The 26,316-nt window shown below is 47.5% G+C and overlaps 1 protein-coding gene across 3 annotated transcripts in view; it reads right to left on the bottom strand.

Moving 5' to 3' along the window:
- The window catches only part of LOC120916549 (polynucleotide kinase 3'-phosphatase), a 777,425-nt gene that overhangs the window by 159,979 nt on the left and 591,130 nt on the right, over positions 1-26,316 (bottom strand). For 2 of the 3 annotated variants that reach the window (XM_040327595.1, XM_040327594.1), the window contains exons 9-11: positions 23,756-23,804; positions 20,458-20,528; positions 20,293-20,385 (exon numbers count right to left, since the gene is read on the bottom strand). In XM_040327595.1, coding sequence (XP_040183529.1) covers positions 20,293-20,385; positions 20,458-20,528; positions 23,756-23,804 — 213 coding nt within the window. The remainder of the gene's footprint in view (positions 1-20,292; positions 20,386-20,457; positions 20,529-23,755; positions 23,805-26,316) is intronic. The other variant, XM_040327596.1, reaches the window with a different exon arrangement.

The raw sequence follows: 26,316 nt of genomic DNA, 5'->3' as shown, positions 1-26,316 counted from the left end.
GTGTCTGTAGTTTCTCCGTGGGAAGAAAAACTCTCGCCTCCGAGGAATCGAGGACCAACCCCAGGTATTCCAGGCGCTGAGACGATACAAAGACCTACTTCTAAACATTTAGCAGCCAACCGAATTCCCGGAGGGTCTGGCAGGTGATAGACACATCCTCCTCTAACTCTGAGCTTGAAGAAGCTCTCAGAAGAAGGCCGTCCAGGTATCCTACAATAGCAATCCCGCGCTGCCTCAGCAGGGCCAGAATCGGAGCGAGCACTTTGGTGAAAACCCTTGGCCAGGAAGACAGGCCGAAAGGGAGGGCCACAAATTGAAAGTGGTCCTCCCTGACCTCAAAGCGCAGAAACCTCTGGTGCTTTGCGCATGGGGATATGCAAGTACGCGTCCTTGATATCCAAGGTTGCCAGGAAATCCCCTTGATGGAGTGCCGCTACCACAGAGCGAACCGACTCCATCCTGAACTTTTGCACTTTGACAAAACAGTTGAGGGCCTTGAGATCCAAGATTGGACGGACCCCTTCCTTCTTTGGGACTACAAACAGATTGGAGTAAAACCCCTGAAACCGTTCCAGTAAGGGAACCGGCACGATTACCCCCCTGACCAGCAGATCCTGAACAGCCCCAAACGTCCAGACAACCCGGAGGAAGCTGGAGGTTGGAAGAAAAAAATCTGTTTGGCGGACAAGAGAGAAACTATCTTGTACCCCGAGGCAACTACTTTGCAAACCCACCGGTCGGAAAGAAGAGACATCCACCGAGCCACGAATTCGCGAAGCCGGCCCCCCACCCGAGAGACGGGCGGGGGCAGACCTTCAAGCAGAAGCAGGTTTTTCCACAGGCTTGTTGGGCTTGCGGAACCAGGGGCGCGCTTCTGCCTTTCAGCGGGCACCTTAGCAACATGGGAACGTTTACCTGCAGCCCCGGGCGGACGAAAAAAACGCTTGGGGAAGGTAAAGGAGGGCCCCTGCCTACAGCGAGGCTCCTTACCTTTACCAGATTCTGGGGGCAGAGTGCTCTTACCTCCCGTGACATCTTTTATAATTTCATCTAGAGAAGCCCCAAAAAGCCTTTCACCCTTAAAGGGCAAGTCCACCAAGGCCTTCTTAGAAGACTGGTCCGCGGACCAACACTTCAGCCAGATAAGGCGGCGCAACAACACCGCCGCGTAAGCTGAGGCCCTGGAGAGCAAGGGAAGCGTATCCAGAGCGGACTAAAACAAATTTTAGGCCCTGCACCAACTGGTCGGCCAGCGCCACACAGTCCGGAGGGGCTTGATGCTCCTCCAACTCCTGAAGCAACAACTTCACCCATTCAGTAAGTGTCTGAGACACTAGAGCCCCGGCCAAGACCGGTCTCACCGCCGACCCCACCACCGTGAACATGGAGCGGGCCACAGCCTTAGCTCTCCTATCTGCGGGGTCCTTGAAAGTGGGAGCCCCCTCCACAGGAAACATGGTAGCTTTGTTCAGTCTGGACAAAGGGGGTTCACTGTCGGAGGAGATGTCCATTTCTTCAGGAAAACCTCCTCAAAAGGATAACGGACTGCAAAGCATTTTGGAACAGAAAAAAACGTTTGCGGCCGATCCCATGCCTTGTACAAAAACTTTTCCAGATAAGGAACACAAGGAAACACTTTTGCAGTGCGGGCCGGCTTGCGGAACCCAAAAGGGACCGACATCTCTGATGTCTCCGCCGAATCCTCCATTTTCTGAGTATGCCGCACCGCAGTGATAAGAGCTCCCACCAGCGCCCTATCATGCGCCGACCCTGATGCAGTCATCCTCACTGTCCGTGTGGACTGGGTCTGCATCCTCTGACACCTCAGAACCAGGGCCGGGAGCAGTAGCTGGGCCAGATTCTGTGTCAGAGGAATCCCCAGAAGAAGGCAGGGGGGAGGGGGCGCTTTTTACCCCCCCCCTGGCCACGCGCCGCTTCTATCCTGGCTACAAATGCCTCTAGGACTGCCGTCATAGCATCCACAGAGGCCGCAGGTACAGGGGCACTAAGGGTTAACTCTGGCATTTCTGGGGGAGAAGCAACCGGTTCGGACGCCATGCTGACCCCCCCCTTTTGCCACCCTTGGAATGCAAGGCAAGACCCACAGGCCACCCTCCCGGCCACAGCAGAGAACAGGGGACCCCCCCAGAGGACTCACCACCCGACCAGGCCTGTACCGCTGCTGTCTGATCCAGGGTGCTGCTCCATGCTGTACCGTCCCTCAGAAGTGTGCTGGAGCCGTTTTTGCCGATTTTTCAGCCACTAGAGGCAAAAACACATTCTAAAATGGCCGCCGACATGCAAACAGAGCATGTGGGCTACAAGAAAATGGCCGCCGATCTCCAATAAAGGTGGCCGCAATTGTAATAATAAACACCATATACAGAAGCAAAACACCCGGGAACCCCGGGCGGGCCCCCCGCACCCACGGCAGCAAAACAGCACCCCTGGAAGCAGACACAGCCCCCAGCCACAGGATGGAGCCCCCCCCAGGTGGACCCCGCCACCCAGAACGTGGGGAAAGGAGGGAGAGGAAGGGAAAGAGGAAAGCAGGGCGGACCCCCAATCAACCTCCCCAGGATTGCCCAGCCGCACCACCCTGCCAAAGCAAGGGGACTGCTACTTACCCGTCATGCGACCACCGGCTGGAGGCATCCCGGACAGAACCAATGCCTGCGCAGTTACAGAATGTCTGTCGGCCCGGCACACTGTGACACGGACATAGAGCCCGATCATATGTGTGCCCTGGAGCGTATAGCTCACGGCCACCCCTGGAGCAACGGGGCATGTCATGAACGGCCCAGGACGTAGCTAAAAGGCCGGCACACGCTCGATGGCCGAACTGGGGGGGACTACAAGGATCGAGGATCCAGCCTGTCACCCAGTCGGCAGTTGAACGAAGATCTCAGGATCCAAAAATGCAGAAAAAAGCAAAAAAGAAAAGCAAGAAAACTGCAAAAAAATCCCCAGACCACATGGGCCCAGAGGATCCATGTCATTCCCCTTTGCTAGGCAGAAAAAACAGGCTGCAGAGCAGAGAGTGGGGGATGTACCCGGGGGAAACGCCCCCTGGGAGGTACTGTACTGCGTGGAGTGTTTAACACTTAACATGCTGATTTTCTGCATAGTCAATTTCCTAGAAGGAGGATAATACCCTAAGGTCAATATGCTGCTGTGTCCGTCCATGAACGAAAGAGAAATAGGATTTTTAGTACTCACCGTAAAATCCTTTTCTCTGTTGTCCATGGACGGACAGAGCTCCTTAAATCTTGACATTTGGGTTATGTACCTGTTGATAGGAGAGGACTAGGCAGAACATGTTGGTCATCTAAAAACATGTAACTTTAACAGAGTTGAACAGCCCCGCCCAGGGGACGGTCCCTCCAGTCATAACCCCTTACCCTGCAGCATGCAGCTCAGTTCATCAAAAAGCAGTACAAAAGCTTAGAAAGGAGGTGTGTGTGCTGTGTCCGTCCATGGACGACAGAGAAAAGGATTATACGGCGAGTACAAAAAAAAAATCACTTTTCGTCCATGGACGGACACAGCTCCTTAAATCTTGACATTTGGGATGCCCCAAGCAGTGTCAGAAAAAACGAGGGGTGGGAACAGTAATCAAAAAACGACCTAACTTCACCCCAAACAGAGCTCCTCAAAGGAGGAGTTGCAACCTCAAACAGCCACCTGCAAAACCTTGCGGCCAAAGGAAGCATCCGAAGATGCACTCACATCAACCTTGTAAAACGTTGAGAAAGTGTGAAAGTGTGACCAGGTCGCCTCCTTACACACCTGTAGGACAGATGCTTGATGTCGGAAAGCCCAGGAGGAGCCAATAGCCCTGGTCAAATGTGCCATAACAGGAAAGGGAGGCGCCCGCCCCTTAAGGGCTTGGGCCTGGATGACAGTCTGTCTGATCCACCTAGACATGGTGGCCGACGAGACCACCAGGCCCTTCTGCGGACCAGAGACTGCCACAAACAGTGAGTCTGACCCCTGGAACGGAGCCGTAGCAGACAAGTACACCCGTAGAGCACGTACCACGTCCAAAGTATGGAAGGCAGTCTCTTTGGGATGCGATGGTCGAGGACACAAGAAAGGAAGAACAATGTCCTCATTCAGGTGAAAAGCCAAAGCTACCTTCGGAAGAAAGGAAGGTTGCGGGCGTAGCACCGCATTATCCTTATGAAGGACTAAGTAAGGAGACTTGCAAGACAAGGCTGCCAACTCAAACATATCTGACAGATGTAATGGCCACTAGAAAAGCCACCTTCTGAGACAGTTTCGAGAGGAATTACTTTGATGTTCTCAAAGGGAGGTTCCTGTAGAACCGAGAGCACCAGATTCAGATCCCATGGAGGAAGCGGTGGTCTAATTGGGGGCATCACATGTCAAACCCCCTGTACAAACATACCCACCAGTGAATGGGTCGCCAAGGGAAGTTGAAAGAAAACAGCCAAGACTGAAATCCGTCCCTTAATGTTGCTTGTGACAGACTCACCAGGGACATCACTGGACCCTCTTATGTCTAAAATCATCCTGTGTCCACTAGGGGCATAGGATGACTGAGAAATGATATCTTGGACTATCTGAGCCAGGATGTCTGTAAAGAACTATTTTGATTCTGAACTTAACGGGTTAATTGTAAGGCCCCGTACACACGACCAAACATGTATGCTGAAACTGGTCCGCGGGCCAGTCTTAGCATACATGTTCGGTCGTGTGTGGGCGCGAGCGGGCCGAATTCCAGCAAACATTTGCCCGCCGGGCCTTTTCCCAGCGGGCAAATATTCCTGGACGTGTTTTAAAACCATCCGCTGGAATCCTGCCCGCTCGGACATGTACGGTCGTCAGTACAGACCTACCGTACATGTCCGAGCGCCCGCCGTCCCTCGCATGCGTCGAATGACTGACGCATGCGTGGAAGCCTTTAAATGGCAGGCCCGCCCACGTCGCCACATCATCGCGGCGACGACGCGGACACGCCCCGCGTATTGTTTACGCGCGGACTTCTGTACGATGGTTAGTACAACCATCGTACAGAAGCCCTCTGGCAGGCATGTACGGTGAAAACGGTCCGACGGACCGGTTTCACCGTACATGTTTGCTCGTGTGTACCGGGCCTTAGAGTGACTCCTTCATACTGTTAGATGCTAAGATGCTAATACTTGCCTCCAGCCATCTCTCTGTGCTAATTGACCCTGCTATTGTGTGAAGATGTCCTTTGTTTACACTTATAATAATGTGTATTGTATAGCAGGTGAGAGGAGACAGGACGTCTACCTTGAAAGGTCATATCTCGGAGTCACCTCGTCTGGGTAAATGATTAGTTAATTAGCTCATGTTAATTTATGTTCTGTTTACCTCCTCTTTAAACTGTATACAAGATTGTATTCTTGGTTCTATTAAACACTCCATGTTTAGCACACAAACAAGTCTCGTCTCGTTGTGTCTTGAGAGCAGGTGGAATATCTGATATCTATATCCAGACTGATAGGAAGCGGTATATGATGGAAGCACTCCAGCGGAGTGTGGGACGTTCCGTTACAGTGCTTAAGGCAAGTTTCTGATCCACTCCACGCAGCCAAAACAGCAGGACCCTGGAAATCAAATATGCCCGTGGACGCCACTCCATCTCCTCACACAGAGATGTAGGCCTTCCAAGTGCGATGGCAAATCTTCAGAGAAGATAACTTCCGCGCCCTCAGCATGGTTGAGATGACCAAATCCGACAGACCTCGGTCCCTTAGTACCTGGCTTTCAATAGCCATGCCGTTAAAGCCAGCGACTAAAGCAGGATGAAGTATGGGACCTTGAGACAGAAGGTGCTCCCGCATTGGCGTCTGCCACCAGGCACACGAGGTCGGCGTACCAGGGATGCCAGGGCCAATCCGGAGCAATGAGAATCACCGGAATACCCTCGGTCTCCACTCTGCAGAGCAGCCGAGGAAGCAACATCAGTGCGGGGGGAGGCATAAAATTAGCCGATATTGACCCCACAGGGCCACCAACGCATCTGAAGCGTCTACCCAGGGATCTCTGGACCTGGCCACGAACCTCAACACCTTGCGATTGAGTTGAGAAGCCAGGAGATCCATGTCCGGCATGCCCCACCTCCGGCAAAGGAGTTGAAACACCTCTGGATGTAACGACCATTCTCCTTGGACCAGCATCTGGCGACTTAGGTAGTCCGCCTGCCAGTTTTCTACGCCCGGAATGTAAACTGCCGTCAGAGCCGGCACGCTACTTTCCACCAAACCGCAGGATGTGAGCGACCTCAGATGCCGCAGCCGAGCTCCGCGTTCCCCCCTGATGGTTGACATAAGCCACTGCCATGGCGTTATCCGACTGGATGTCTTTGTAGCCTCTGCGACCACGAGGAGAGGCACATCCTGATCGCCCAAAGTTCCAGGACACTGATTGGCAGGCAGGATTCGTCCGGAGTTCAGCGACCCTAGACCGACTGGACCCCCCCCCCCAACCTGTGAGACTGGCGTCAGTCGTGATCACAGTCCAATGGAAGGGGAAGGAACGACTTCCCGGACTGAAGAGCTGGGGATCTCAGCCACCAACTCAGAGAAGCCCTGACCAGGTGACTTACCTGAACCTGATGACCCAGAGACAATGGAGATCTGTTCCATTTGGACAGGATCTCCTTCTGCAAGACTCTAGTGTGGAATTGGGCATAAGGTACTGCCTTGAAGGAGGCTACCATGAGGCACAAAACTCACATAAAAAAAAAAGGAGAGATGACCATTTGCGGGATGCTAACAATTTCACTGTGGAGTGTCTGCAACTTTTCCAAAGAAAGACCTTTGCCTTAGAGGAGTCTAGAATTAATCCTAGGCACTCCAGACGTTGTCGGTACCAAGACAGACTTCTGAAAGTTTAGCACCCAACCAAATTCCCGGAGGGTCTGACTGGCTATAGACACGTCCTCCTTCAATTCTGAGCCAGAAGCAGCTCTCAGAAGAAGATCATCCAAGTAGCCCATGACAGCAATGCCTCGCTGTCTCAGCGAAGCCAGAATCGGGGAGAGCACCTTGGTGAAAACTCTTGGTACTGACGCTAGGGCCAAAGGGAAGAGCCACAAACTGATAGTTCGCAAAGTGCAGAAACCTCTGATGCCTGACGCAGATGGGGACATACAAGTATGCGTCCTTGAAGTCCAGGGAAGCCAGAAAGTCTTCCGGATGAAGGGCAGCTACGAACGAATTGATTCCATCCGGAATTTTTTTTTTTTTTTATTATTTAACCGCTTCCCGACCGCCGCATGTACATATACGTCGGCAGAATGGCACGTACAGGCACATTGGCGTACCTGTACGTCCCTGCCTAGACGTGGGTCGGGGGTCCGATCGGGACCCCCCCCCGCGACTTGCGGCGCTCGGGTCCCCTCGGGGAGCGATCCAGGACGACGGCGCGGCCATTTGTTTATAGCCACTCCGTCGCGATCGCTCCCCGGAGCTGAAGAACGGGGAGAGCCGTGTGTAAACACGGCTTCCCCGTGCTTCACTGTGTCGGCGCATCGATCGCGTCATCCCCTTTATAGGGAAGACACGATCAATGACGTCATTCCAACAGCCACACCCCCCTACTGTTGTAAACACACACACAGTGTACACCAAATCCTACAGCGCCACCTGTGGTTAACTCCCAAACTGCAACTGTCATTTTCACAATAAAGAATGCAATTTAAATGCATTTTTTGCTGTGAAAATGACACAAATCCCAAAAATGTGTCAAAATTGTCCGAAGTGTCCGCCATAATGTCGCAGTCACGAAAAAAATCGCTGATCGCCGCCATTAGTAGTAAAAAAAAAAAAATAATAAAAATGCAATAAAACTATCCCCTATTTTGTAAACGCTATACATTTTGCGCAAACCAATCGATGAGCGCTTATTGCGATTTTTTTGGGGGGGATATTTATTATAGCAAAAAGTAAAAAATATTGCATTTTTTTCAAAATTGTCGCTCTATTTTTGTTTATAGCGCAAAAAATAAAAACCGCCAAGGTGATCAAATACCACCAAAAGAAAGCTCTATTTGTGGGAAAAAAAGGACGCCAATTTTGTTTGGGAGCCACGTCGCACGACCGTGCAATTGTCTGTTAAAGCAACGCAGTCCCAAACTGTAAAAACACCTTGGGTCTTTGGGCAGCAATATGGTCCGGGGCTTAAGTGGTTAAAGATAAGACACAGATACAAGCATAAAGGCAGCTTCACATTACTGATAGATTGCAATGAGCATATGAGATATAATAACCATACAAAACCGTTGCATGTGGGTAAGGGTCACTGTAACGGTCACCACCGTTTACGACCTTCCATCAACTACGACAGCTCATCGACACTCCAACCAACAGGACCCGATCCATCCCATTTCCCCAGAATCAAGACGAGACACGCAGCTCTGTACTTGTTCCAAAAATGAATGAATGCTTTAATGGTTACTTCTCAGCTTTTTATGCAGTACAAGCATGTGACAGAAATTACAGGAACAATCAGACTGTCCACCCCACCCTGGGGGGGCTTCAATACACCTTCAGATGGCTAATTGCTAAACATTCTAGACATCTCGGCGCCGGGCTATAATTATCATGACCTAATCACAGCACATTCCTTCATTAACAGAATTCAACCAAAACACCATCACACAATGCATTCCCCTCAAACCATATCTTACACAGACTTTCTGTCTTCGACAAAAGGTATTCACACCTGGAAAGGTCTTAGGAGCAGACCTGAATTAACACCTCTACAGCCTTACACAATGGAATATCTTAGGAGTCCATTGACCTGGTTTGGGTCAACATTAACCAACAACTTGTAATATCTCCAATTGCAATATGAGCTATCAGTAATGTCCCCTGTCCTGTAATTTAGGATATAATTTCTCAGTCACCCTATGGCCCTATCGGACATAAGGTGACCCTAGACATAAGAGTTATTAATGATGCTGGCACAGGAGTACCCCTCATCCTTACAAAGTCTGTTTGTCCCGGGTCATTTCGTTACATCTCTCCCCTTTTGGTGGGAGACTGACACAGGAGGTGACCCCAAACGGGTTGACTCCGAAGTTAGTCAGTAGTACCAGTCCTTCAATGCTGGTATCCATACCGTACCCCAAATAAATTGCTCCAAACAGAGCATTACTCACCCCGCCAACCTCTGCCTCTCTGAGAACCTGCCTGCCGCTGGGGAAAGGCCTGGACTGGCCCTTCTCCCTGGAGTCCTTTCAGCAGCTGGAGAGAAGACAGGGTGACTGGGCTCAGTCCATCATGTTGTTGGGGATCTGGGCCAACTGGCCCCCATCCCTGGGGTATACCAGTGGAGACTGAAGTCCCATCCACTGGTGGTAGAAAATGCCCTGATGCTTGCAAAGCAAAGCCCACATCCTCCTGTCTCGGTGACGCACCATTTTCTGGGATTGTGTCAGCGGAGACCACAGTCCCATCCACTCCCACAGGAACTCCCTCTCCTGCTAGTTGAGAGCAGAGGCTTGTGGCACTCTGCTCCATTGCCAGTCCTTCGGCTGGGTCGCTTTGAGGGGAGACCACAGTCCCATCCCCCGATGTCAGCTCAAGCTGCAGTTGTGTGCAGCAGCCAGTAGCATCCTGCCCTGCCGCCAGATTCAGCTGGGAGTAAACGCTTTACCACCACAGTTTGTTGCTGGGGAGAGGGGCCAATTGCCCCGGCTCCCTGGAACTCCACTTTCATGATGACTGGCATCTGTACCTCTCCCCTCTCTTCAGTTGGTGCTGCTGTGACTTCTGCTGCTGCAGCACCTCTTTGCTGTAGCCAAGTGGCATCCATAGCCGCTATAACCCGGTCTATGATCTCCAGTGGAGGATTAGGTCCATACTGTGCCAGTCCACGTCTAACAGCCCGGTCAAAAAACTCATCGGGTGTCCTGTCTATTATGCTGGGCCTTTCTGTTAAGCTGGGCCTTTCAGCTCTATCCATTTGGACAAGCTCTGTAATAATGTCCCTTCTCTTACAATTGCAGGCCGATCTGCCCCGGCTCTCCAGTAAGTCCTTGAGGGAAGAGAGCTTCAGCCGTTCATACAGCGTCTCCATTGTCCTGTGTACTTGTAGCTGTCCTTCTGCCGATGGAAACATCCCACTGCTGTGCCACCACTTGTAACGGTCACCACCGTTTACGACCTACCATCAACTACGACAGCTCATCGACACTCCAACCAACAGGACCCGATCCATCCCATTTCTCAGAATGAAGACGAGACACGCAGCTCTGTACTTGTTCCAAAAATGAATGAATGCTTTAATGGTTTCTTCTCAGCTTTTTATGCAGTACAAGGATGTGACAGAAATTACAGGAACAATCAGACTGTCCACTGGGGGGGGGGGGCTTCAATACACCTTCAGATGGCTAATTGCTAAACATTCTAGACATCTCGGCGCCGGGCTATAATTATCATGACCTAATCACAGCACATTCCTTCATTAACAGAATTCAACCAAAACACCATCACACAATGCATTCCCCTCAAACCATATCTTACACAGACTTTCTGTCTTCGACAAAAGGTATTCACACCTGGAAAGGTCTTAGGAGCAGACCTGAATTAACACCTCTACAGCCTTACACAATGGACAATGGAATATCTTAGGAGTCTATTGACCTGGTTTGGGTCAACATTAACCAACAACTTGTAATATCTCCAATTGCAATATGAGCTATCAGTAATGTCCCCTGTCCTGTAATTTAGGATATCATTTCTCAGTCACCCTATGGCCCTATCGGACATAAGGTGACCCTAGACATAAGCGTTATTAATGACGCTGGCACAGGAGTACCCCTCATCCTTACAAAGTCTGTTTGTCCCGGGTCATTTTGTTACAGTCACCATTCAGTCAGAGTCCTACTGCTCACTGAAGTCTAATACAGGGTAAACATAAACATCTGTGCTCATCACATTTTGTTTATTTTTTTAATTGAGAGAAATGATAAAGAAGAAAAGAGAGGAAAGAGAGAGAGAAAAAAAAAAAAAGAAGAGTATTAGAAAAGGGAGAGAGAGAAAGAGAAGAGAGGAAGAAAAAAAAAAGGAGGGGAGGGGCAATTACCCCTTGGGAGACCAGATCGGTAATGCTGAACTGACGCTGGGGATCCTATACGGTGGATCCAGCCATGTATTGGGTGAATTCGCCAGAGAAACGAAAGAGGGTCCAGTGAATTCATCTGGACTTATGTTCCTCCGACCTATCCCGCAGCGCAGAGGTCAGATCTTCCATTTGCTCAATGTCCCTCACTTTTGTGAACCATTGGGCCATAGTAGGCGCAGACTATTGCTTCCAGAGAGGTGGGATGCTGGCCCAAGCAGCATTAAGATGTTTGAGAAAGGAATTTATGGTAACGTTGCCTTGATAGGTGGGTAAGGTTAAGGAGAACCGCAGCCGGGTTATCCTGAAGGGGGACGTCCGTGAGTTTCTGTATGATCTAAAGTACCGGTTGCCAGAAAGTTTGGAGCATAGGGCAGGATAAAAAAAAATGCAATAGAGTGCCTGGGTGTAGGCCGCAGCACCAGCATCGGTCAGTTTGTAGAGGAAATATCTTAGCCAGTACAGAAGGAGTCCTGTACCAGCGTGTCACTATTTTATATGTGGTCTTTTGATATTTGCTGCATAGAGAAGTTTTCTGTGTGAAAAAGAGTATGCAGTCTTTTTGGGGGTTCTGTGAAGGTGACATGCAAGTCTCTTTCCCATTTAGGTAAGAATGGGGGGTCTTCAGTGGCATGAAGATCCAACAAGGATTTGTAGGAGGTAGATAAGGACCACCGGATCTGACCCTCTCCCGTGCAGAGTTCCTCGAAAGGATGAAGCTTTCTGATGAAGTGGGCTGACTTGGGCAGTGAACTGAGAAAGTGAGATAGTTGGTTGACCCTCCAACGGTCTATTGAAAGTGGGGCCTGGCCTGATAAGTTCTCCGTAGTGAGCCAACCAGTGGGGCGCACGAATGAGGAAGCCCTCATGAGACCCTGTGGGGCTTGTGAGATAAAAGATGGATCGGTAAGGCCAGGTACAAAATCCGGATGACCAAAAATTGGCGTCAGTGGGGATGAGGCTGAACGGAAAAACCTTTTCAGTTCCATGAGAGTAGGCAGTAGGCTTAATCAGTGGGTGAGTAGTCAGGTGGGTGGCAGGAGTATTCCCTGCCCATGGAAGTCCTGCCAGGGGTGCTCTGGCTGCCTCTCGATCCAGCGACACCCAGAGCTTCAAATCACTGACGGCAAGGTCATAGTTAGTTAAGAGAATACATACGTATGCAAACATTTAAATACCCCTGCAAAATATATATATATATATATATCACCAAACATATACAGGTGTGCATCATAAAGAATAACAGAACCATCAAGCCAGATCCCTGAGGCAGGTAATGAGATGTTAGTCCGCGGAACCATCCACAGGCAGCCGCTGCCTCCTCATTGTTCCCACATTCCAAGCCCGGCTGTGGTCAGCCATAGAACACCCCAAAAAATAAAAAATAAATACAAATAAAAAGATGGGGGGGGGGAGCAATTGCTCTTGTGCATAGTCTAAGGACCAGTTCTCTGTCAGGACATTCGGGGTATACCAATGCGGAGGTGATAGGTCAAAGTAAAAAGCAGTAAGAATTGTACTGGGACTGAGAAAAGTAGAAAGCCCCTCCTCTGTTGTGTGAGGTGGTTGGTGCATATAAGAGGCCTTCGGTCATCCGCAGACCAGGATAAACTAAATGGCAAGACAGAAAGGCCCCCAGGTTATAGGCCAGAAACACATTGTTCCCAGTATATCTCCCATGGATAACAATAAGAATAGTTAAACTAAAAAACAAAAAAAAACAGGAAAAGTCATGCTTATCTGGTGGAAGTCCGCAGTCAGCGTATGTAGTACAGTATCAGCCAGCCGCCTCCCCATTCGGGGGATGTGGGCGGGGTTGCCTTCCCGTCTACCTTGAGACTGGTTCCCACGGCCATGGCGACTATAGTGAGCCCTCTGTGGTCTACCCGGGGAGCTTGGTGCGGTGGAACCCTGAAGATGACCGTCAACAGCCAGTTGGGTTCTGGAGACGGATCCAGAATGGCAAGGGTGAACAAGCCTGGAAGCTCCGAGGGGCGGCGCAAAGAGAATGTATCCGGGCCCTTGCGGACTATGAGGTGAAATGGGTGACCCCACTTGTACGTGAGACCTTTCTCCCCAAGACCATCTAGAATTGGTTTGAGCGATCATCACATTAGGAGAGTCTTTCTGGAGACATCTGGTAGTAGGTGGACAGCTGCACCATCAAATTCCAGGACTCCCACCTGCCATGCCCGCTGCAATATTTCTTCCTTGAAGGTGAAGGAGTGTAAACAGCAGAGGACGTCTCTTGGTCTGTCAGAAGGCTCATATCGTTGGCCCAGGGTTCTATGAACTCTGTCAATGATAATCTCGGAGTCTGACAGTCGGTCTAGGTACCAATTAAAGACATTAGTCACCGTGGAACGCAGCTCTGAGTGTGGGACACTCTCAGGCACCCCCCACAGCCTGATGTTTTGCCTGCGACTGTGATTATCCAGGTCATCCTGAAGTAAGTGCAGCTGATCAGTAAGTTTGGATTGGGAAGCATGCAAGGTTTGTACAGACTGAGATACTGTGACCTGTTCCTGCTCTACTACAGTGACCTGGGAGTCCAGTGCTGCTACATCCTTTCTGACAGATTGTATCTCACCCTTCAATGCCGTCTCTATTCTCTGAACAAGTGACTCTAGGTCATTTCTTGTGGGCAGCTGCTGCAAAAAAGCCCACAGTCTTTGCTCAGATGATGCATGGAGAGGGAGATCCTGTGGTTGCTGCGTACAATTAAGCATACTCACTGTGGTCTGATGCATGGGTGGCTGTCTCTGCTCCTCCATGTCCCCTTGGCTGAAGCACAGAGTGCTGGATGGGGTGGGGGCTGTGGGTGAAGCCATGAGTGAAGAGCCATGCAGGGTGTCTTCCTTGTCTGGAGAGGCTGCCATAGATCTGGGGAGACAAAGCGAGAGGTCGCTGGGCGGCATACAGTGATCATCCGCTATCTGTAGTGGGGGATCAGTTTCTCTCGGGACTTCCGCTGTGTCCTGGGCTGCATGGCGGGCCATCTTGGCTGTTGCAGATGTGGAGGCCGCCGGCTGAAGCAGGCGCAGGTAACGGTCCATGTCGGTTTTCAGAGCAGGCGGGTGGCGGTCCGGGTCCTCGGGTGTCTGAGGCTCTGGGTGGATGCTGTTAATGTGCGGTAGTATGCCGTGTATGTGCTGTGTGGTTATCATGGAATAGGTCACCGCTTCGGACCTCCTATCAGTAGGGTCCTTAAAAGGCAGGGGTCAGTTCTACCGGGAGAGTGGTTACTTTATTTAGCCGAGAGACCGGGGGGGGGTCCACGACCGGAGGAGAGGACCATTTTTTCCAAAAGGCTCTCCTCAAAAGGATAACGGACCAACATGCGCTGAGGGACCACAAAGAACTTCTGCAGCCGTTCCCATTCCTTATCTATGAACTTATCAAAGAAAGTGACATAAGGAAAAACTTTAAAAGAGCGGTTCGATTTGTGTGACCCGAAAGAGACAGAACCCTCTGTGGAAGTCACAGCTGTATCCTCCAGCTTGCGAGTGAGTCCCTCACAGCATCAATAAGTGCACTCACAAGTGCCCTGTCTTGCACTGACCCGGAAAAGGGGTCCTCCTCACTAGGGAGATCCTGGTCCACATCCTCTGACACACCAGAACCGGGGTCCTGAGCCACAGCCAGGCCCGAGTCGAAGCATTACCCACAAGATGACGGGGGCGCTTTTTACCCCACGCCGCTTCCACCCTGGCAACAAAGGACTTAAGGACTGCCGACAGTGTATCCATGGGAACCGCAGGGGCATCGTTTGCTGCCTCTGGCATGTTTGGGGAAGAAAGGCCAGGTACTGACTCCATAACAACCCACTTACAGCCCTCAGGGACTAAGTGAAAACACTCAATAAGTCCACCCTCCTTGCTGCACCGACCCGGGGGGGTTTACCCAGGCAACTCGCCACCCAGAGGGTCTGAGGAAAAAAGCTGTGAGGTGATTGTGCTGCACGCCGTACTGGATGTCAAAACCCACTCCAAAATGGCCACCAGACGCCTCAGAGAAAAGGGCGCGGACCACAAGAAAATGTCTGCCTGCAATGCATCACAGCTTGGCCACTGCAAAATGGCCGCCAATGGAATTTTCAATAGAAACAGCAGTCACACTAAAAATGCTGCCGGTGCTACGAAAAATGGGTCTGAGCACCGCAATGTGGACGAGAAGGCCGTGGCAAAGACTTCCCAGGGGCCAGACCACCCCCCACAGAAAACGGACCCGACACCCCACAGTCCCCAACTGGGACCCGGAGTCCCCCCCACAGGTACACCCCAGTCGCAGCGGCTCCAAGGGCAGGAGGGAAAAGGGTGACATAGTGCAGGGGAAGGGAGGACAGGAGAACCCCTTAATCCTGGGAATGCCCAGCTGTTCCATCCTGCCAAGGCAGGAGGAACCATACTTACCCTTCCTTGCGAGGATTATCTGGTACAGAGTAGCTGTCGGCCCGGTCCACTGTGAGTGAGTAAGACAGCAGCAGCCCAGTCAATCACAACAATGAAATAAATTAACATTTCTTCAGGACTCTGGGCCCAACGGTAGCCAGGTCCGTCTCCTCTGCTAGGCAGAAACAAACTGAGCTGCATGCTGCAGGGTGAGGGGTTATGACCGGAGGGACCACCCCCTGGGACAGGCTTTTCAACTCTGTTAAAGTTACATGTTTTAAAGCGGAGGTTCACCCAAATAACATGTATATAAGATCAAATTCTTTATACTTCCAACATGTACAGTATGTCCTTTTTTTTGGCTGTACATACCTTACTATGGCTATTTTCCACCCGGCTTCCGGATACTCACTCCCGCGGGAGTTGGCGTTTCTATGCTGTGCCGCAATGTCATCTGGGACTTCGCCCAGATGATTGACGTCCTTAAGAAAAAGTTCCCCCCGGCGGATAAGGCCCCCCCTATTGCGTAGGCACGTCACGAGTCACGGAGTTTCCGAAAGTAGCCAAACTTCAAGTCAGCTCTACACGGCGCCTGCGCACCGACTAGGAGCAGTGTAGAGCTGACTGCGCAGGCGCAAGTATAGAGCTGACTCGTAGTTCGGCTACTTTCGGAAACTCCGTGACTCGTGATGCGCCTACGCAATGGGGGGCCCTTATCCGACGGGGGGAACTGTTTCTCAAGGACGTCAATCCTCTGGGCGAAGTCCCAGATGACATTGCGGCACAGCATAGAAACGCCTACTCCCGCGGGAGTGAGTACCCAGAATCCGGGTGGAAAAGAGCCATAATAAGGTATGTACAGCCCAAAAAAAAAAAAGGGCATACTGTACATGTTGGAAGTATAAAGAATATGATCTTATATACATGTTATTTGGGTGAACCTCTGCTTTAAGATAACCAACATGTTCTGCCTAGTCCTCTCCTATGAACAGGAAATGTCAAGATTAACTACTTACCCCCCGGACCATATTGCTGGTCAAAGACCAGAGCACTTTTTGCGATTCGGGACTGCGTCGCTTTAACTGACAATTGCGCGGTCGTGCGACGTGGCTCCCAAACAAAGTTGGCGTCCTTTTTTTCCCACAAATAGAGCTTTCTTTTGGTGGTATTTGATCACCTCTGCGGTTTTTATTTTTTGCGCCATAAACAAAAATAGAGCGACAATTTTGAAAAAAAATAATATTTTTTACATTTTGCTGTAATAAATATCCCCCAAAAAATATATAAAAATTTTTTTTTTTCCTTAGTTTAGGCCGATACGTATTCTACATATTTTTCGTAAAAAAAATCGCAATAAGCGTTTATTGATTGGTTTGCGCAAAAGTTATAGCGTTTACAAAATAGGGGGTATTTTGTTTCAATAGTTTTTTATTAGTTTCAACAGTTTCAGACATAAAAGAAACATATCGGTGAAATGGGTCACCAGGAGTAGAGATAACTTAGTCCTACCACATTATGATGCCATCACTCATAACAGATGAAAGTGATTAGCTTTCCGTAACCCACTATGCCCGTAGGGCCGGTACTCATGTAGAACTGTGGTAATATTGTGTCAATAGACTCAAAATAACTAAGATGAACTAATATAACAAAAAATAACAGAGAGGAAAAAGAAACAAAAAAGAAAACAGTATGTAGACTAAGGCTAGGACATTATGAACACTAAGCGCAATCAGTCACCTCTGCACGTGACAATAAATCTGCTATGTTTCAGGTAAGAACTAACTCATGGAGGACTAGGCCAGGATTGGGCCTTATACCATTGATTCCAAGGTTCCCAGATTTTATTAATCTCAGTATATTTACCCACCCCTGAGGCAAATAGTTGTTCATATGAGCCATGGGTATTAATAATTTGGATGACTTCCGATATTGTAGGACTCGGGGTGGTCTTCCAATGTCTGACCAATGCAAGCCTGGCAGCTAGGAGAATGTGGGATAGAAGTGTTCTCGAATGGTAAGGGATCCGGTCCATACCCAAGGAAAGTAGCGCCAATCCCGGAGACAGGGTCAGATTGAGTTTAAGGACCTGTGCTATGAGGTCTTGGATTAGCTGCCAGTAAGCCAGTACAGTGGGGCAAGACCATAAAATATGGAGCAGCGTACCTATTCCCCCACATTCCCTCCAACACCCGGGGGAAAGACCATTTGCGATCTTGGACAATCTAAATGGGGTAAGATACCATCTCAATAGGATTTTTTGGAATAGTTCCCAAAGATTAACACATTTGGTGGATGAATATGTTACCCTCAGGGCCGTTTGCCACTGGCTGGTCGAGTACACTACATTAAATTCTTTCTCCCAGGCTTGCATATCCGGGGATTTGGTGAGTGTTAATTTGTCCTGTAGGTAAGAGTAGAACAATGATATGCCCTTAATGTTTGTGCGTTTTGCTAGGTAATATTGGGCTATATGCCATGGGATGAAGGTGCATAGGCTGGTCCTTCGGTTCAGTAGGTGTGATATTTGCCCATATCGAAAGTATTCAGTCGTGGATATAGAGTACTCCAATTGGAGAGCTCTAAATGTTTTGAGTGCTGGTCCCACATATAGGTCCTTCAAGTCCATCTCCCCACCAGGACCCCAGCCTGCCATATATATATCAGGAATAAGAAGGGATAGAGCAGTTAGCGGAAATCTCATCTGGGTAAGCTTGTACTGTGGGGAGACTTGCGACGTTAGAATCCGCCATGCATCAGTAGATGCTTTTATGGTCGGTCCAATGGCCGGGGGAGGGCTCGAACGGAGGTTGCTTGTGATGAGATAGTTGTATAGATTCCGGCCTGGGATCTGCTGCTGTTCAAGAGCAGCCCACAGGGAGGGGGTGGAGTAAGGGAACCAACCCCTCAATTGGGCTAAGATTGAGGCTGTATAGTAATCTTTGATATGGGTGTGGCCTATACCTCCTGCCCTCCTATGCTTGATAATTTTACGGAACGCACATCGCGCCCGTCTCCCAAATAGGGGGTATTTTTATGGCATTTTTATTAATATATTTTTTTTACTAGTAATGGCGGTGATCAGCGATTTTTTTTCGTTACTGCAACATTATGGCGGACACTTCGGACACTTTTGACAAATTTTTGGGACCATTGGCATTTTTATAGCGATCAGTGCTATAAAAATGCATTGGATTACTATAAAAATGCCACTGGCAGTGAAGGGGTTAACACTAGGGGGCGGGAAGGGGTTAAGTATGCCTGGGTGTGTTCTTACTGTGGGGGGGGGGTGGCCTCACTAGGGGAAACACTGATCTTCTGTTCATACATTATATGAACAGAAAATCAGCATTTCCTCCGCTGACAGGACCGAGAGCTGTGTGTTTACACACACAGCTCCCGGTCCCCGCTCTGTAACGAGCGATCGCGTGTGCCCGGCGGCGATCGCGCCCGCCGGGCACACGCACGGGAGTGGGGGGGGGGGGGCGCGCGCCCCCTAGTGGCCGTTCGAAGAGCGGACGTATAGCTACGGGCTCTCGCCCAGGAGAGCCGACCTGCCGCCGTATAATGACGGTGGCTGGTCGGCTAGTGGTTAAGGAGCTGTGACCATCCATGGACGAAAAGAGAAATATTATTTTTATCTTTTATCAAATTGGGTAATTGAATTTGTGTGCCCTAAAATTAACATTAGCGTATAATTTTTCTGAAATGTTGCATTTCATAAGCAGTTGTGCCAATATCATATTACATAAACACAAATCAGCATGACAGCAAAGCTGTCTGTGAAGGTTCTCATTTATCCAAGTCAAATAGTCAGTAGTTACATTGAGCTGGATTTGTTCTGTAAGCTTTAAGATTTTTTGCAGCTTATCCAAGCCACTTCTTCAGTTCTAATAAGTGTCGGGAACATAGCCCCAACATTATATTCCTACAGATGGCACAGTCGCATTAAATCAATCACCGCAGAATGGGAGGTGTGAAGGTTGTGGAAGCAACTTGTTCTAGTTAAATAATCCCAACTCTGTGGTGTCAAGAAGTCTAGGCATTATTCAATGTTTCAATATACATGGTTGAAGATCCTGTTGGGGTATACTGCAACAATTCGCAATTGGTGGAAAATAGGACATTTACATCCCTAATGGGAGTGGGGGCCTTCAACACCATCTGTTTTAAACATATAATGGTGCTTTAACATCGCAATCTAGATTATTTGACACGTCACACGTTCAGCTATGTAAATAAGAAGGATGGATACCTATACAGACTGCATTACACTAAGGGATAGGAATATTTAACTAGACCAAGGTTACTTCCACAACTTTCACACCTCTCATCCTGGTTTTGGATGATCAACATCTGTCTTGATACATTCAGCGGATTAAGAAGACTGCTTTCTGTGTAGATTTTCAGTAATGCTGGGCGATGTTTCCGACACATTAAAACTGAAAAAGCAGCTTGAATAAGCAGCAAAACATGCTCCACAGTATGGAATCAGTCCAGGTGAATGCGACTAACTACTGCAAGCTACAACAGCCAATCATTTTTTAAAGGAGGTCAGCTACTAAAGTAGTATTGCAGCCAAAATCTCTTCCACTATAAAAAACTTTTAATTGAATTAAAAGTCAACATTTATGATATTTAAGAAGCTCACTCTGGAAAAGACATACATGTAAGTAACACATTTATTTTTACTCTAGACATAAATATATACTGAATGGATTCCGGGAAGTTATGCTGTCATATTAACCCCAGGCACAAAACTCCCAAAATTAAGACTTACTGGGTCAAAGGTGGGAAACTGAAACAAAGCCTTCTTCCATCCAAGAAAAAACTCTTCTGGAGTGTAGAACTGTATGCCAATATTAAGAGCAAACTGCAGAACATTACAGAAATTAGTACAAAAAAATTAATAATAGTCAGATTACTAAGCTCTGTAAATTCTTACCAAGCGGTCACTGCATGAGAAATCCTTCTTCTTTCGGTCTGGAGCCCAATTTGCAGGTCTCCCAGCAGCATCTATGTGGACAAAATAAGATTATCAAAAACCCCACATGACAATAATAATATTTTAATTGAAATGTGTGCCTAGCCAAAGCTTTTTCTGTCCTTTTTTAATTATTATTATAGAGTAGGGATAGGGATGAAATTTGTCAATTTATTTTTTGCTGTATGTGCTACTTTTGAAAAAGCAGAAAGAACCCCAAGGGATAGTGCGGGCAGGAAGTCAAAGCAGGATGCCGTAAAGGAGTACAAAAAATATGTAAAAAGTATAAATTTTATTATAAAACAGGTAAATGTTTAAAAACAATCATGGAACAGCATACCGTAATTAAAAAAATATATAGTACAGCTACTCAATTGCCGCAATTCACAATGAAACAGATTGGGATTGCAGTAACAACTCTACATGTTTCAGATAAGCATAAAAGGCATACAATTCCTGTTATGATGGGTATAATTCCTTCTTCGGGAGTTGAGTGTGAGCTGGCTATTATATTTCTATAGAGAAAATATATATGTAAATAAGTAAATATAGTGAAAAACTATTTTTTTAAATGTTTAGATTTTTTACCCTTTAACCAATTAAGTTTTTAGTAAAGGAATACAAAAGAAAAGAGAAAAGGGAAAAGAGAAGAAAAAGAGGGAAGGGGAAAGAAGGGCAAAAGAAAAATAGGAAAATGGCAGACATATATGTTATAAAAATGGGTACTTACAAATAATATATTCCAACAACATACAGGATACACAGCGTTTTTGCAAATGGATTTGGTCACATATCAAGAAATCTAAAGAGCCAGAAAAAAAGAGTGGCTTGTGCCAGTTTTTAATCGAGCCTCAAAAGGGGGGTAAAAATACCTAGTGGCTTATTCCCCAAACATTATTACTGGGCTCTTTAAAACATAATTACTGGACTTGGTATTAGGGCTCTCTATATCTGCGTTCTGAAATTCTTGCTAGAGGACATAAAGCAGCAAGTAATAGCTCACGGGAGCCAAGACAACACAGAGGAGCAGGAACCTGACAGACAGAAGAAATTCTATGTTTTAAAGAGCCCAGTTATAATGTTTGGGGAATAAGCCACTAGGTATTTTTACCCCCCTTTTGAGGCTCAATTAAAAACTGGCACAAGCCACTCTTTTTTTCTGGCCCTTTGCACTATCCCTTGGGGTTCTTTCTGCTTTTCAAATTATTTTTGCGATGTGGCAGCAAGTTTCAGGATTAACCAAAGCTCAATTTAGTTTCTCTTTCATAATTTTCTCATATGTGCTACTTTTGGGAGATTTCCTTTCACTTTTTGTCCTGGGGAAGCAACAGTAAAAAAGGGATGATCCCCCACTTGCCTACCAGGCACTTACACCCCCTTCCTGCCCAAGCCATTTTTCAGCGCTGTCGCACTTTGAATGACAATTGCGTGGTCATGCAGCACTGTACCCAAACAAATGTTTATAATTTTCTTCACGCAAATAGAGCTTTCTTTTGGTGGTATTTAATTACTGCTGGATTTTTTTTTTTTAAAAGACCAAAAATGTAAAAAAAAAAATATGTTTTTTACTAAGTTTGTGAGTAAATTTTGTAACCAAGTAATTTTTCACCTTCACTGATGTGCGCTGATGAGGCAGCACTGATGGGCATTGATGAGGCGGCACTGATGGGCACCAATTAGGTGGCACGGTTAGGTGGCACTGGTGGGCACTGATAGGCAGCACTGGTAGGTGTCACTGATAGCCAGCACTGACTGGCAATTGCTAATGGGCACTGCTTGGTGGCACTTGTAGGCTGTGGTGGGCACTGATTGCTGGCACTGGTAAGCAATGGTGGGCACGGATTGGTGACACTTACATTTTTATACTGTAATCAGGGCACTGATAATCAGTGCCCTGATTACATTCCTACGTGTCCCCCTGTGAGGAGATGCCGCTGATCGGCTCTCCTCACCACACACTGTCAGTGTGAGGCGAGGAGAGACGATTACCAGCATCTCCGTGTTTACATGTGACCGGGTGTGATTGGACACAGCCAATCACATGGTAAAAGAGCAGCAGATGCAGCTCTTTACAGAGATCGGGGTCGCACCATGTCCTAGCAAAACGGCGCAGCCGAGATCGCCACGCTGCGCGGGAACGCAAAAGCAGCCGTTCTGGTTAACCACTTACCCCCCGGACCATATTGCTGCCCAAAGACCAGAGTACTTTTTGCGATTCGGGACTCTGTCGCTTTAACAGACAATTGCGCGGTCGTGCGACGTGGCTCCCAAACAAAATTGGCGTCCTTTTTTTCCCCACAAATAGAGCTTTCTTTTGGTGGTATTTGATCACCTCTGCGGTTTTTAGTTTTTGCGCTATAAACAAAAATAGAGCGACGATTTTGAAAAAAATGAATATTTTTTACATTTTGCTGTAATAAATATCCCCCAAAAATATATAAAAAAAACATTTTTTTTCCTCAGTTTAGGCCGATATGTTTTCTTCTACATATTTTTCGTAAAAAAAAATCGCAATAAGCGTTTGATTGGTTTGCGCAAAAGTTATAGCGTTTACAAAATAGGGGGTAGTTTTATGTCATTTTTATTATATTTTTTTTACTAGTAATGGCGGCGATCAGCGGTTTTTTTTTTTCGGTACTGCGACATTATGGCGGACACTTCGGACACTTTTGACACATTTTTGGGACCATTGGCATTTTTATAGCGATCAGTGCTATAAAAATGCATTGGATTACTATAAAAATGCCACTGGCAGTGAAGGGGTTAACACTAGGGGGCGGGGAAGGGGTTAAGTATGCCTGGGTGTGTTCTTACTGTGGGGGGGGGGGGGGGTGGCCTCACTAGGGGAAACACTGATCCACGGTTCATACATTGTATGAACCGAAGATCAGCATTTCCCCCGCTGACAGTTCCCCGCTCTGTACCGAGCGATCGCGTGTGCCCGGCGGCGATCGCGCCCGCCAGGCACACGCACGGGAGTCGGGGGCGAGCGGGGGGGCGCGCGCGCCCCTAGTGGCGGCTGGGAGAGAGGACGTCATATTACGTGCTCTCGCCCAGCAGAGCCACCTTGTGGACGTATTTCGACGGTGCGGCGACGGCAAGTGGTTAATATGACGTCTCACTCAGTCCTGGTAAAAATGGACACCAGGACACCTGGATAGGCTGCATCTCCCCAGTGGAGACACAGACAGCAATACAAACTTGACGGGTTTCTACTTTTTCCCTACTCGATCCAAAAACTATAAAAATAAAGCATTACCTCCTACATAAATGCAATCTTCTTTCTGTACTTTGATGCCATCATTAGCCTAGAATAGACACACATTAAAGCAAAACTTTAGCCAAACAACTGAAAATTGTTGAAGTACATATTTATGAGCTAGTTAACCCAAGAAAATATCTATAAATATGCTCAATCTTCCACACTCTAATTCACGGGATGGGGCTTGGGTACACTACAGATCCTATAGCTCAATTGGTCTTTATCTAACCTTACACCCCTGGCTTTAAGGGGTTATACCGAGACGATTGCAGCTGCAGGCATCATCCCGGTACTGTTTTTTTGAGCGGACGGTCGGCTCTTCAGGGTTAACAACCGATATGGCTAAAAGCCGCTCGTCTTATCTCAGAGGAGCGAGAGGGGACACCCCCCCTCCTGCCGCTCTTCCCGGGTTTCCCTGTCCCATTGGGATACACGATCCGGTACTTCCGCCGGCTAGAGTAAGACTGGAAGTCTTCCTGTAAACACAGAAGCAACGTCACAACGTCACTTCCAGTTTACTCGGCTGCCAATGACGCAGTTTTAAAAAAAGAATAACAGTATTTAGAATTGCCGTTTTTGGCGATCTGAATACTTTAAAGAGCAAAGAATGAGTACCTGTCACCACCTATTACCTAATTCCTTGTGACAGCAATAAAAGTGATCAAATTTGTATTTTACATTTTTTAAAGTGACAATGTAAAAAATAAAAAATAAATAAAAGAAATACGATTTTTTTTTTAAAGCTCACACAGCAAAGAAAACGCACACGCAAGTCGCTCACACATATGTAAATGGTGTTCAAATTACACGTGAGGTATTGCTGCGATCGTCAGCACTAGACCTCCTCTAACTCTAACCTGGTAATATTTTATGTTTATAAAGCCCTGCCTAAGGAGATTTTTAGGTACTGTCATTTGTCGCCATTCCACAAGTGTGTGCTATTTCAAAGCATGAGATGTTGGATATCTATTTACTCAGTGTAAAATTGGGCTAACTTTACTTTTTTTTATTTTTTTATTAAATGAAAGTGTATTTTTTCCCAAAAAACTGAGTTTGAAAGACTGCTGCACAAATACAGTGCGACATAAAATTTGGCAATGACCGCCATGTTATTCTCTAGATTATCTGCTAAAAAAATATATATAAAATGTTTGGGAGTTCTAAATTTTCTAGCAAAAAAATTAGGATTTTTGTACTCACCGTAAAATCCTTTTCTCTGAGTTCATGGACGGACACAGCCTTAATCTTGACAAAGTGGGTATTGGCCTTCATTTAGGAGTGACTAGGCAACATCAAAGCTGAACAGCCCTGCCCAGGGGCAGTCCTACTGGCTATATCCCCTCAGCCTGCACTCGGCAGTTCAGTTCGTCAAAAGCAGTACAACTAAAAAAGGAGGGGTGGGTGCTGTGTCCGTCCATGAACCTTTACGGCGAGTACAAAAATCTTATATTCTCTTTCGTTCATGGACGGACACAGCCTTAATCTTGACAAAGTGTGACGTCCCAAAGCAGTGTCAAAAACGAGGGGTGGGAACAGCATAGAATAAAACATTCACCCCAAAAAAAACTTCTAAACAGCCGCTTGCAAAACTTTGCGGCTGAAAGAAGCATCCGAAGATGCACTCACATCAACCTTGTAGAATTTAGTGAAAGTGTGGATGGACGACCAGGTCGCCGCCTTACACACCTGGGAAACAGATGCTTGATGTTGGAAAATCCAAGAGGCACCTATTGCCCTGGTCTAATGCGCAGTGACCGGAAAGGGGGGTGCCTGATTCTTTATGGTGTAAGCCTGAATCACTATCTGTCGGATCCACCTCGAGATGGTGGCTGACGAGAACGAATCAGGGTGAACACCCTCGGTGCCGATGCCAGGCCAAAGGGGAGAGTCACAAATTGGTAGTGGTCTTCCGTGACCGCAAAGCACAGTCATCTGATACATGAAAGAAAAACCTAAATTTCATGTGCATCAACTGTATGGTGATAGTACGAATGCACTGGTACTAGGTGTGCCACCGCCCTGATATTGTAGAATTGGACTAGGGACTAGTGAGTTGGGCTTTAAAGGCACACAATACAAAAATTGTAGAAAACTAGAAAAGATTTATTATGGATACAGGAATATCATAGAAACAGTTATGAATAGAAAATCACAAAGTGAAATTGAATTAACAACTGGTTTACCACACACGGTTCACATTCATTGTATGATTCTAACATAAAAAGCTTAAAATGAAAAGCATGATTATAAAAGTGTTATATCACAAGTGACCAGATGGTTATCCAGAGGAACAGGAGGATTTGCTCGACATGTTGCGCGCTTTTGGAATTAGCGCTTCCTCAGGAGCATAGATATCTCTTTACAGGGTGTCCCGCATTGGTGAAAATCAACGAGCGGTCTCTTGTTTGCCTATCGTAGGTTGTAATAACCAAAGAAATTAAGTTTCAACCAGATAGGGGAGTATTATCATAAAATTGCAAAAACAAATTGCATATAATGGTATGGTAGTCAATTGCTGGTAAGCAATGAACAGAGAACCTAGTCCAGGGATATATTTT

The sequence above is a fragment of the Rana temporaria genome, chromosome 10 (genome assembly GCF_905171775.1).
Source record: "Rana temporaria chromosome 10, aRanTem1.1, whole genome shotgun sequence".
Classification (NCBI taxonomy): domain Eukaryota; kingdom Metazoa; phylum Chordata; class Amphibia; order Anura; family Ranidae; genus Rana; species Rana temporaria.
This window is presented reverse-complemented; position numbering and strand designations above follow the sequence as displayed.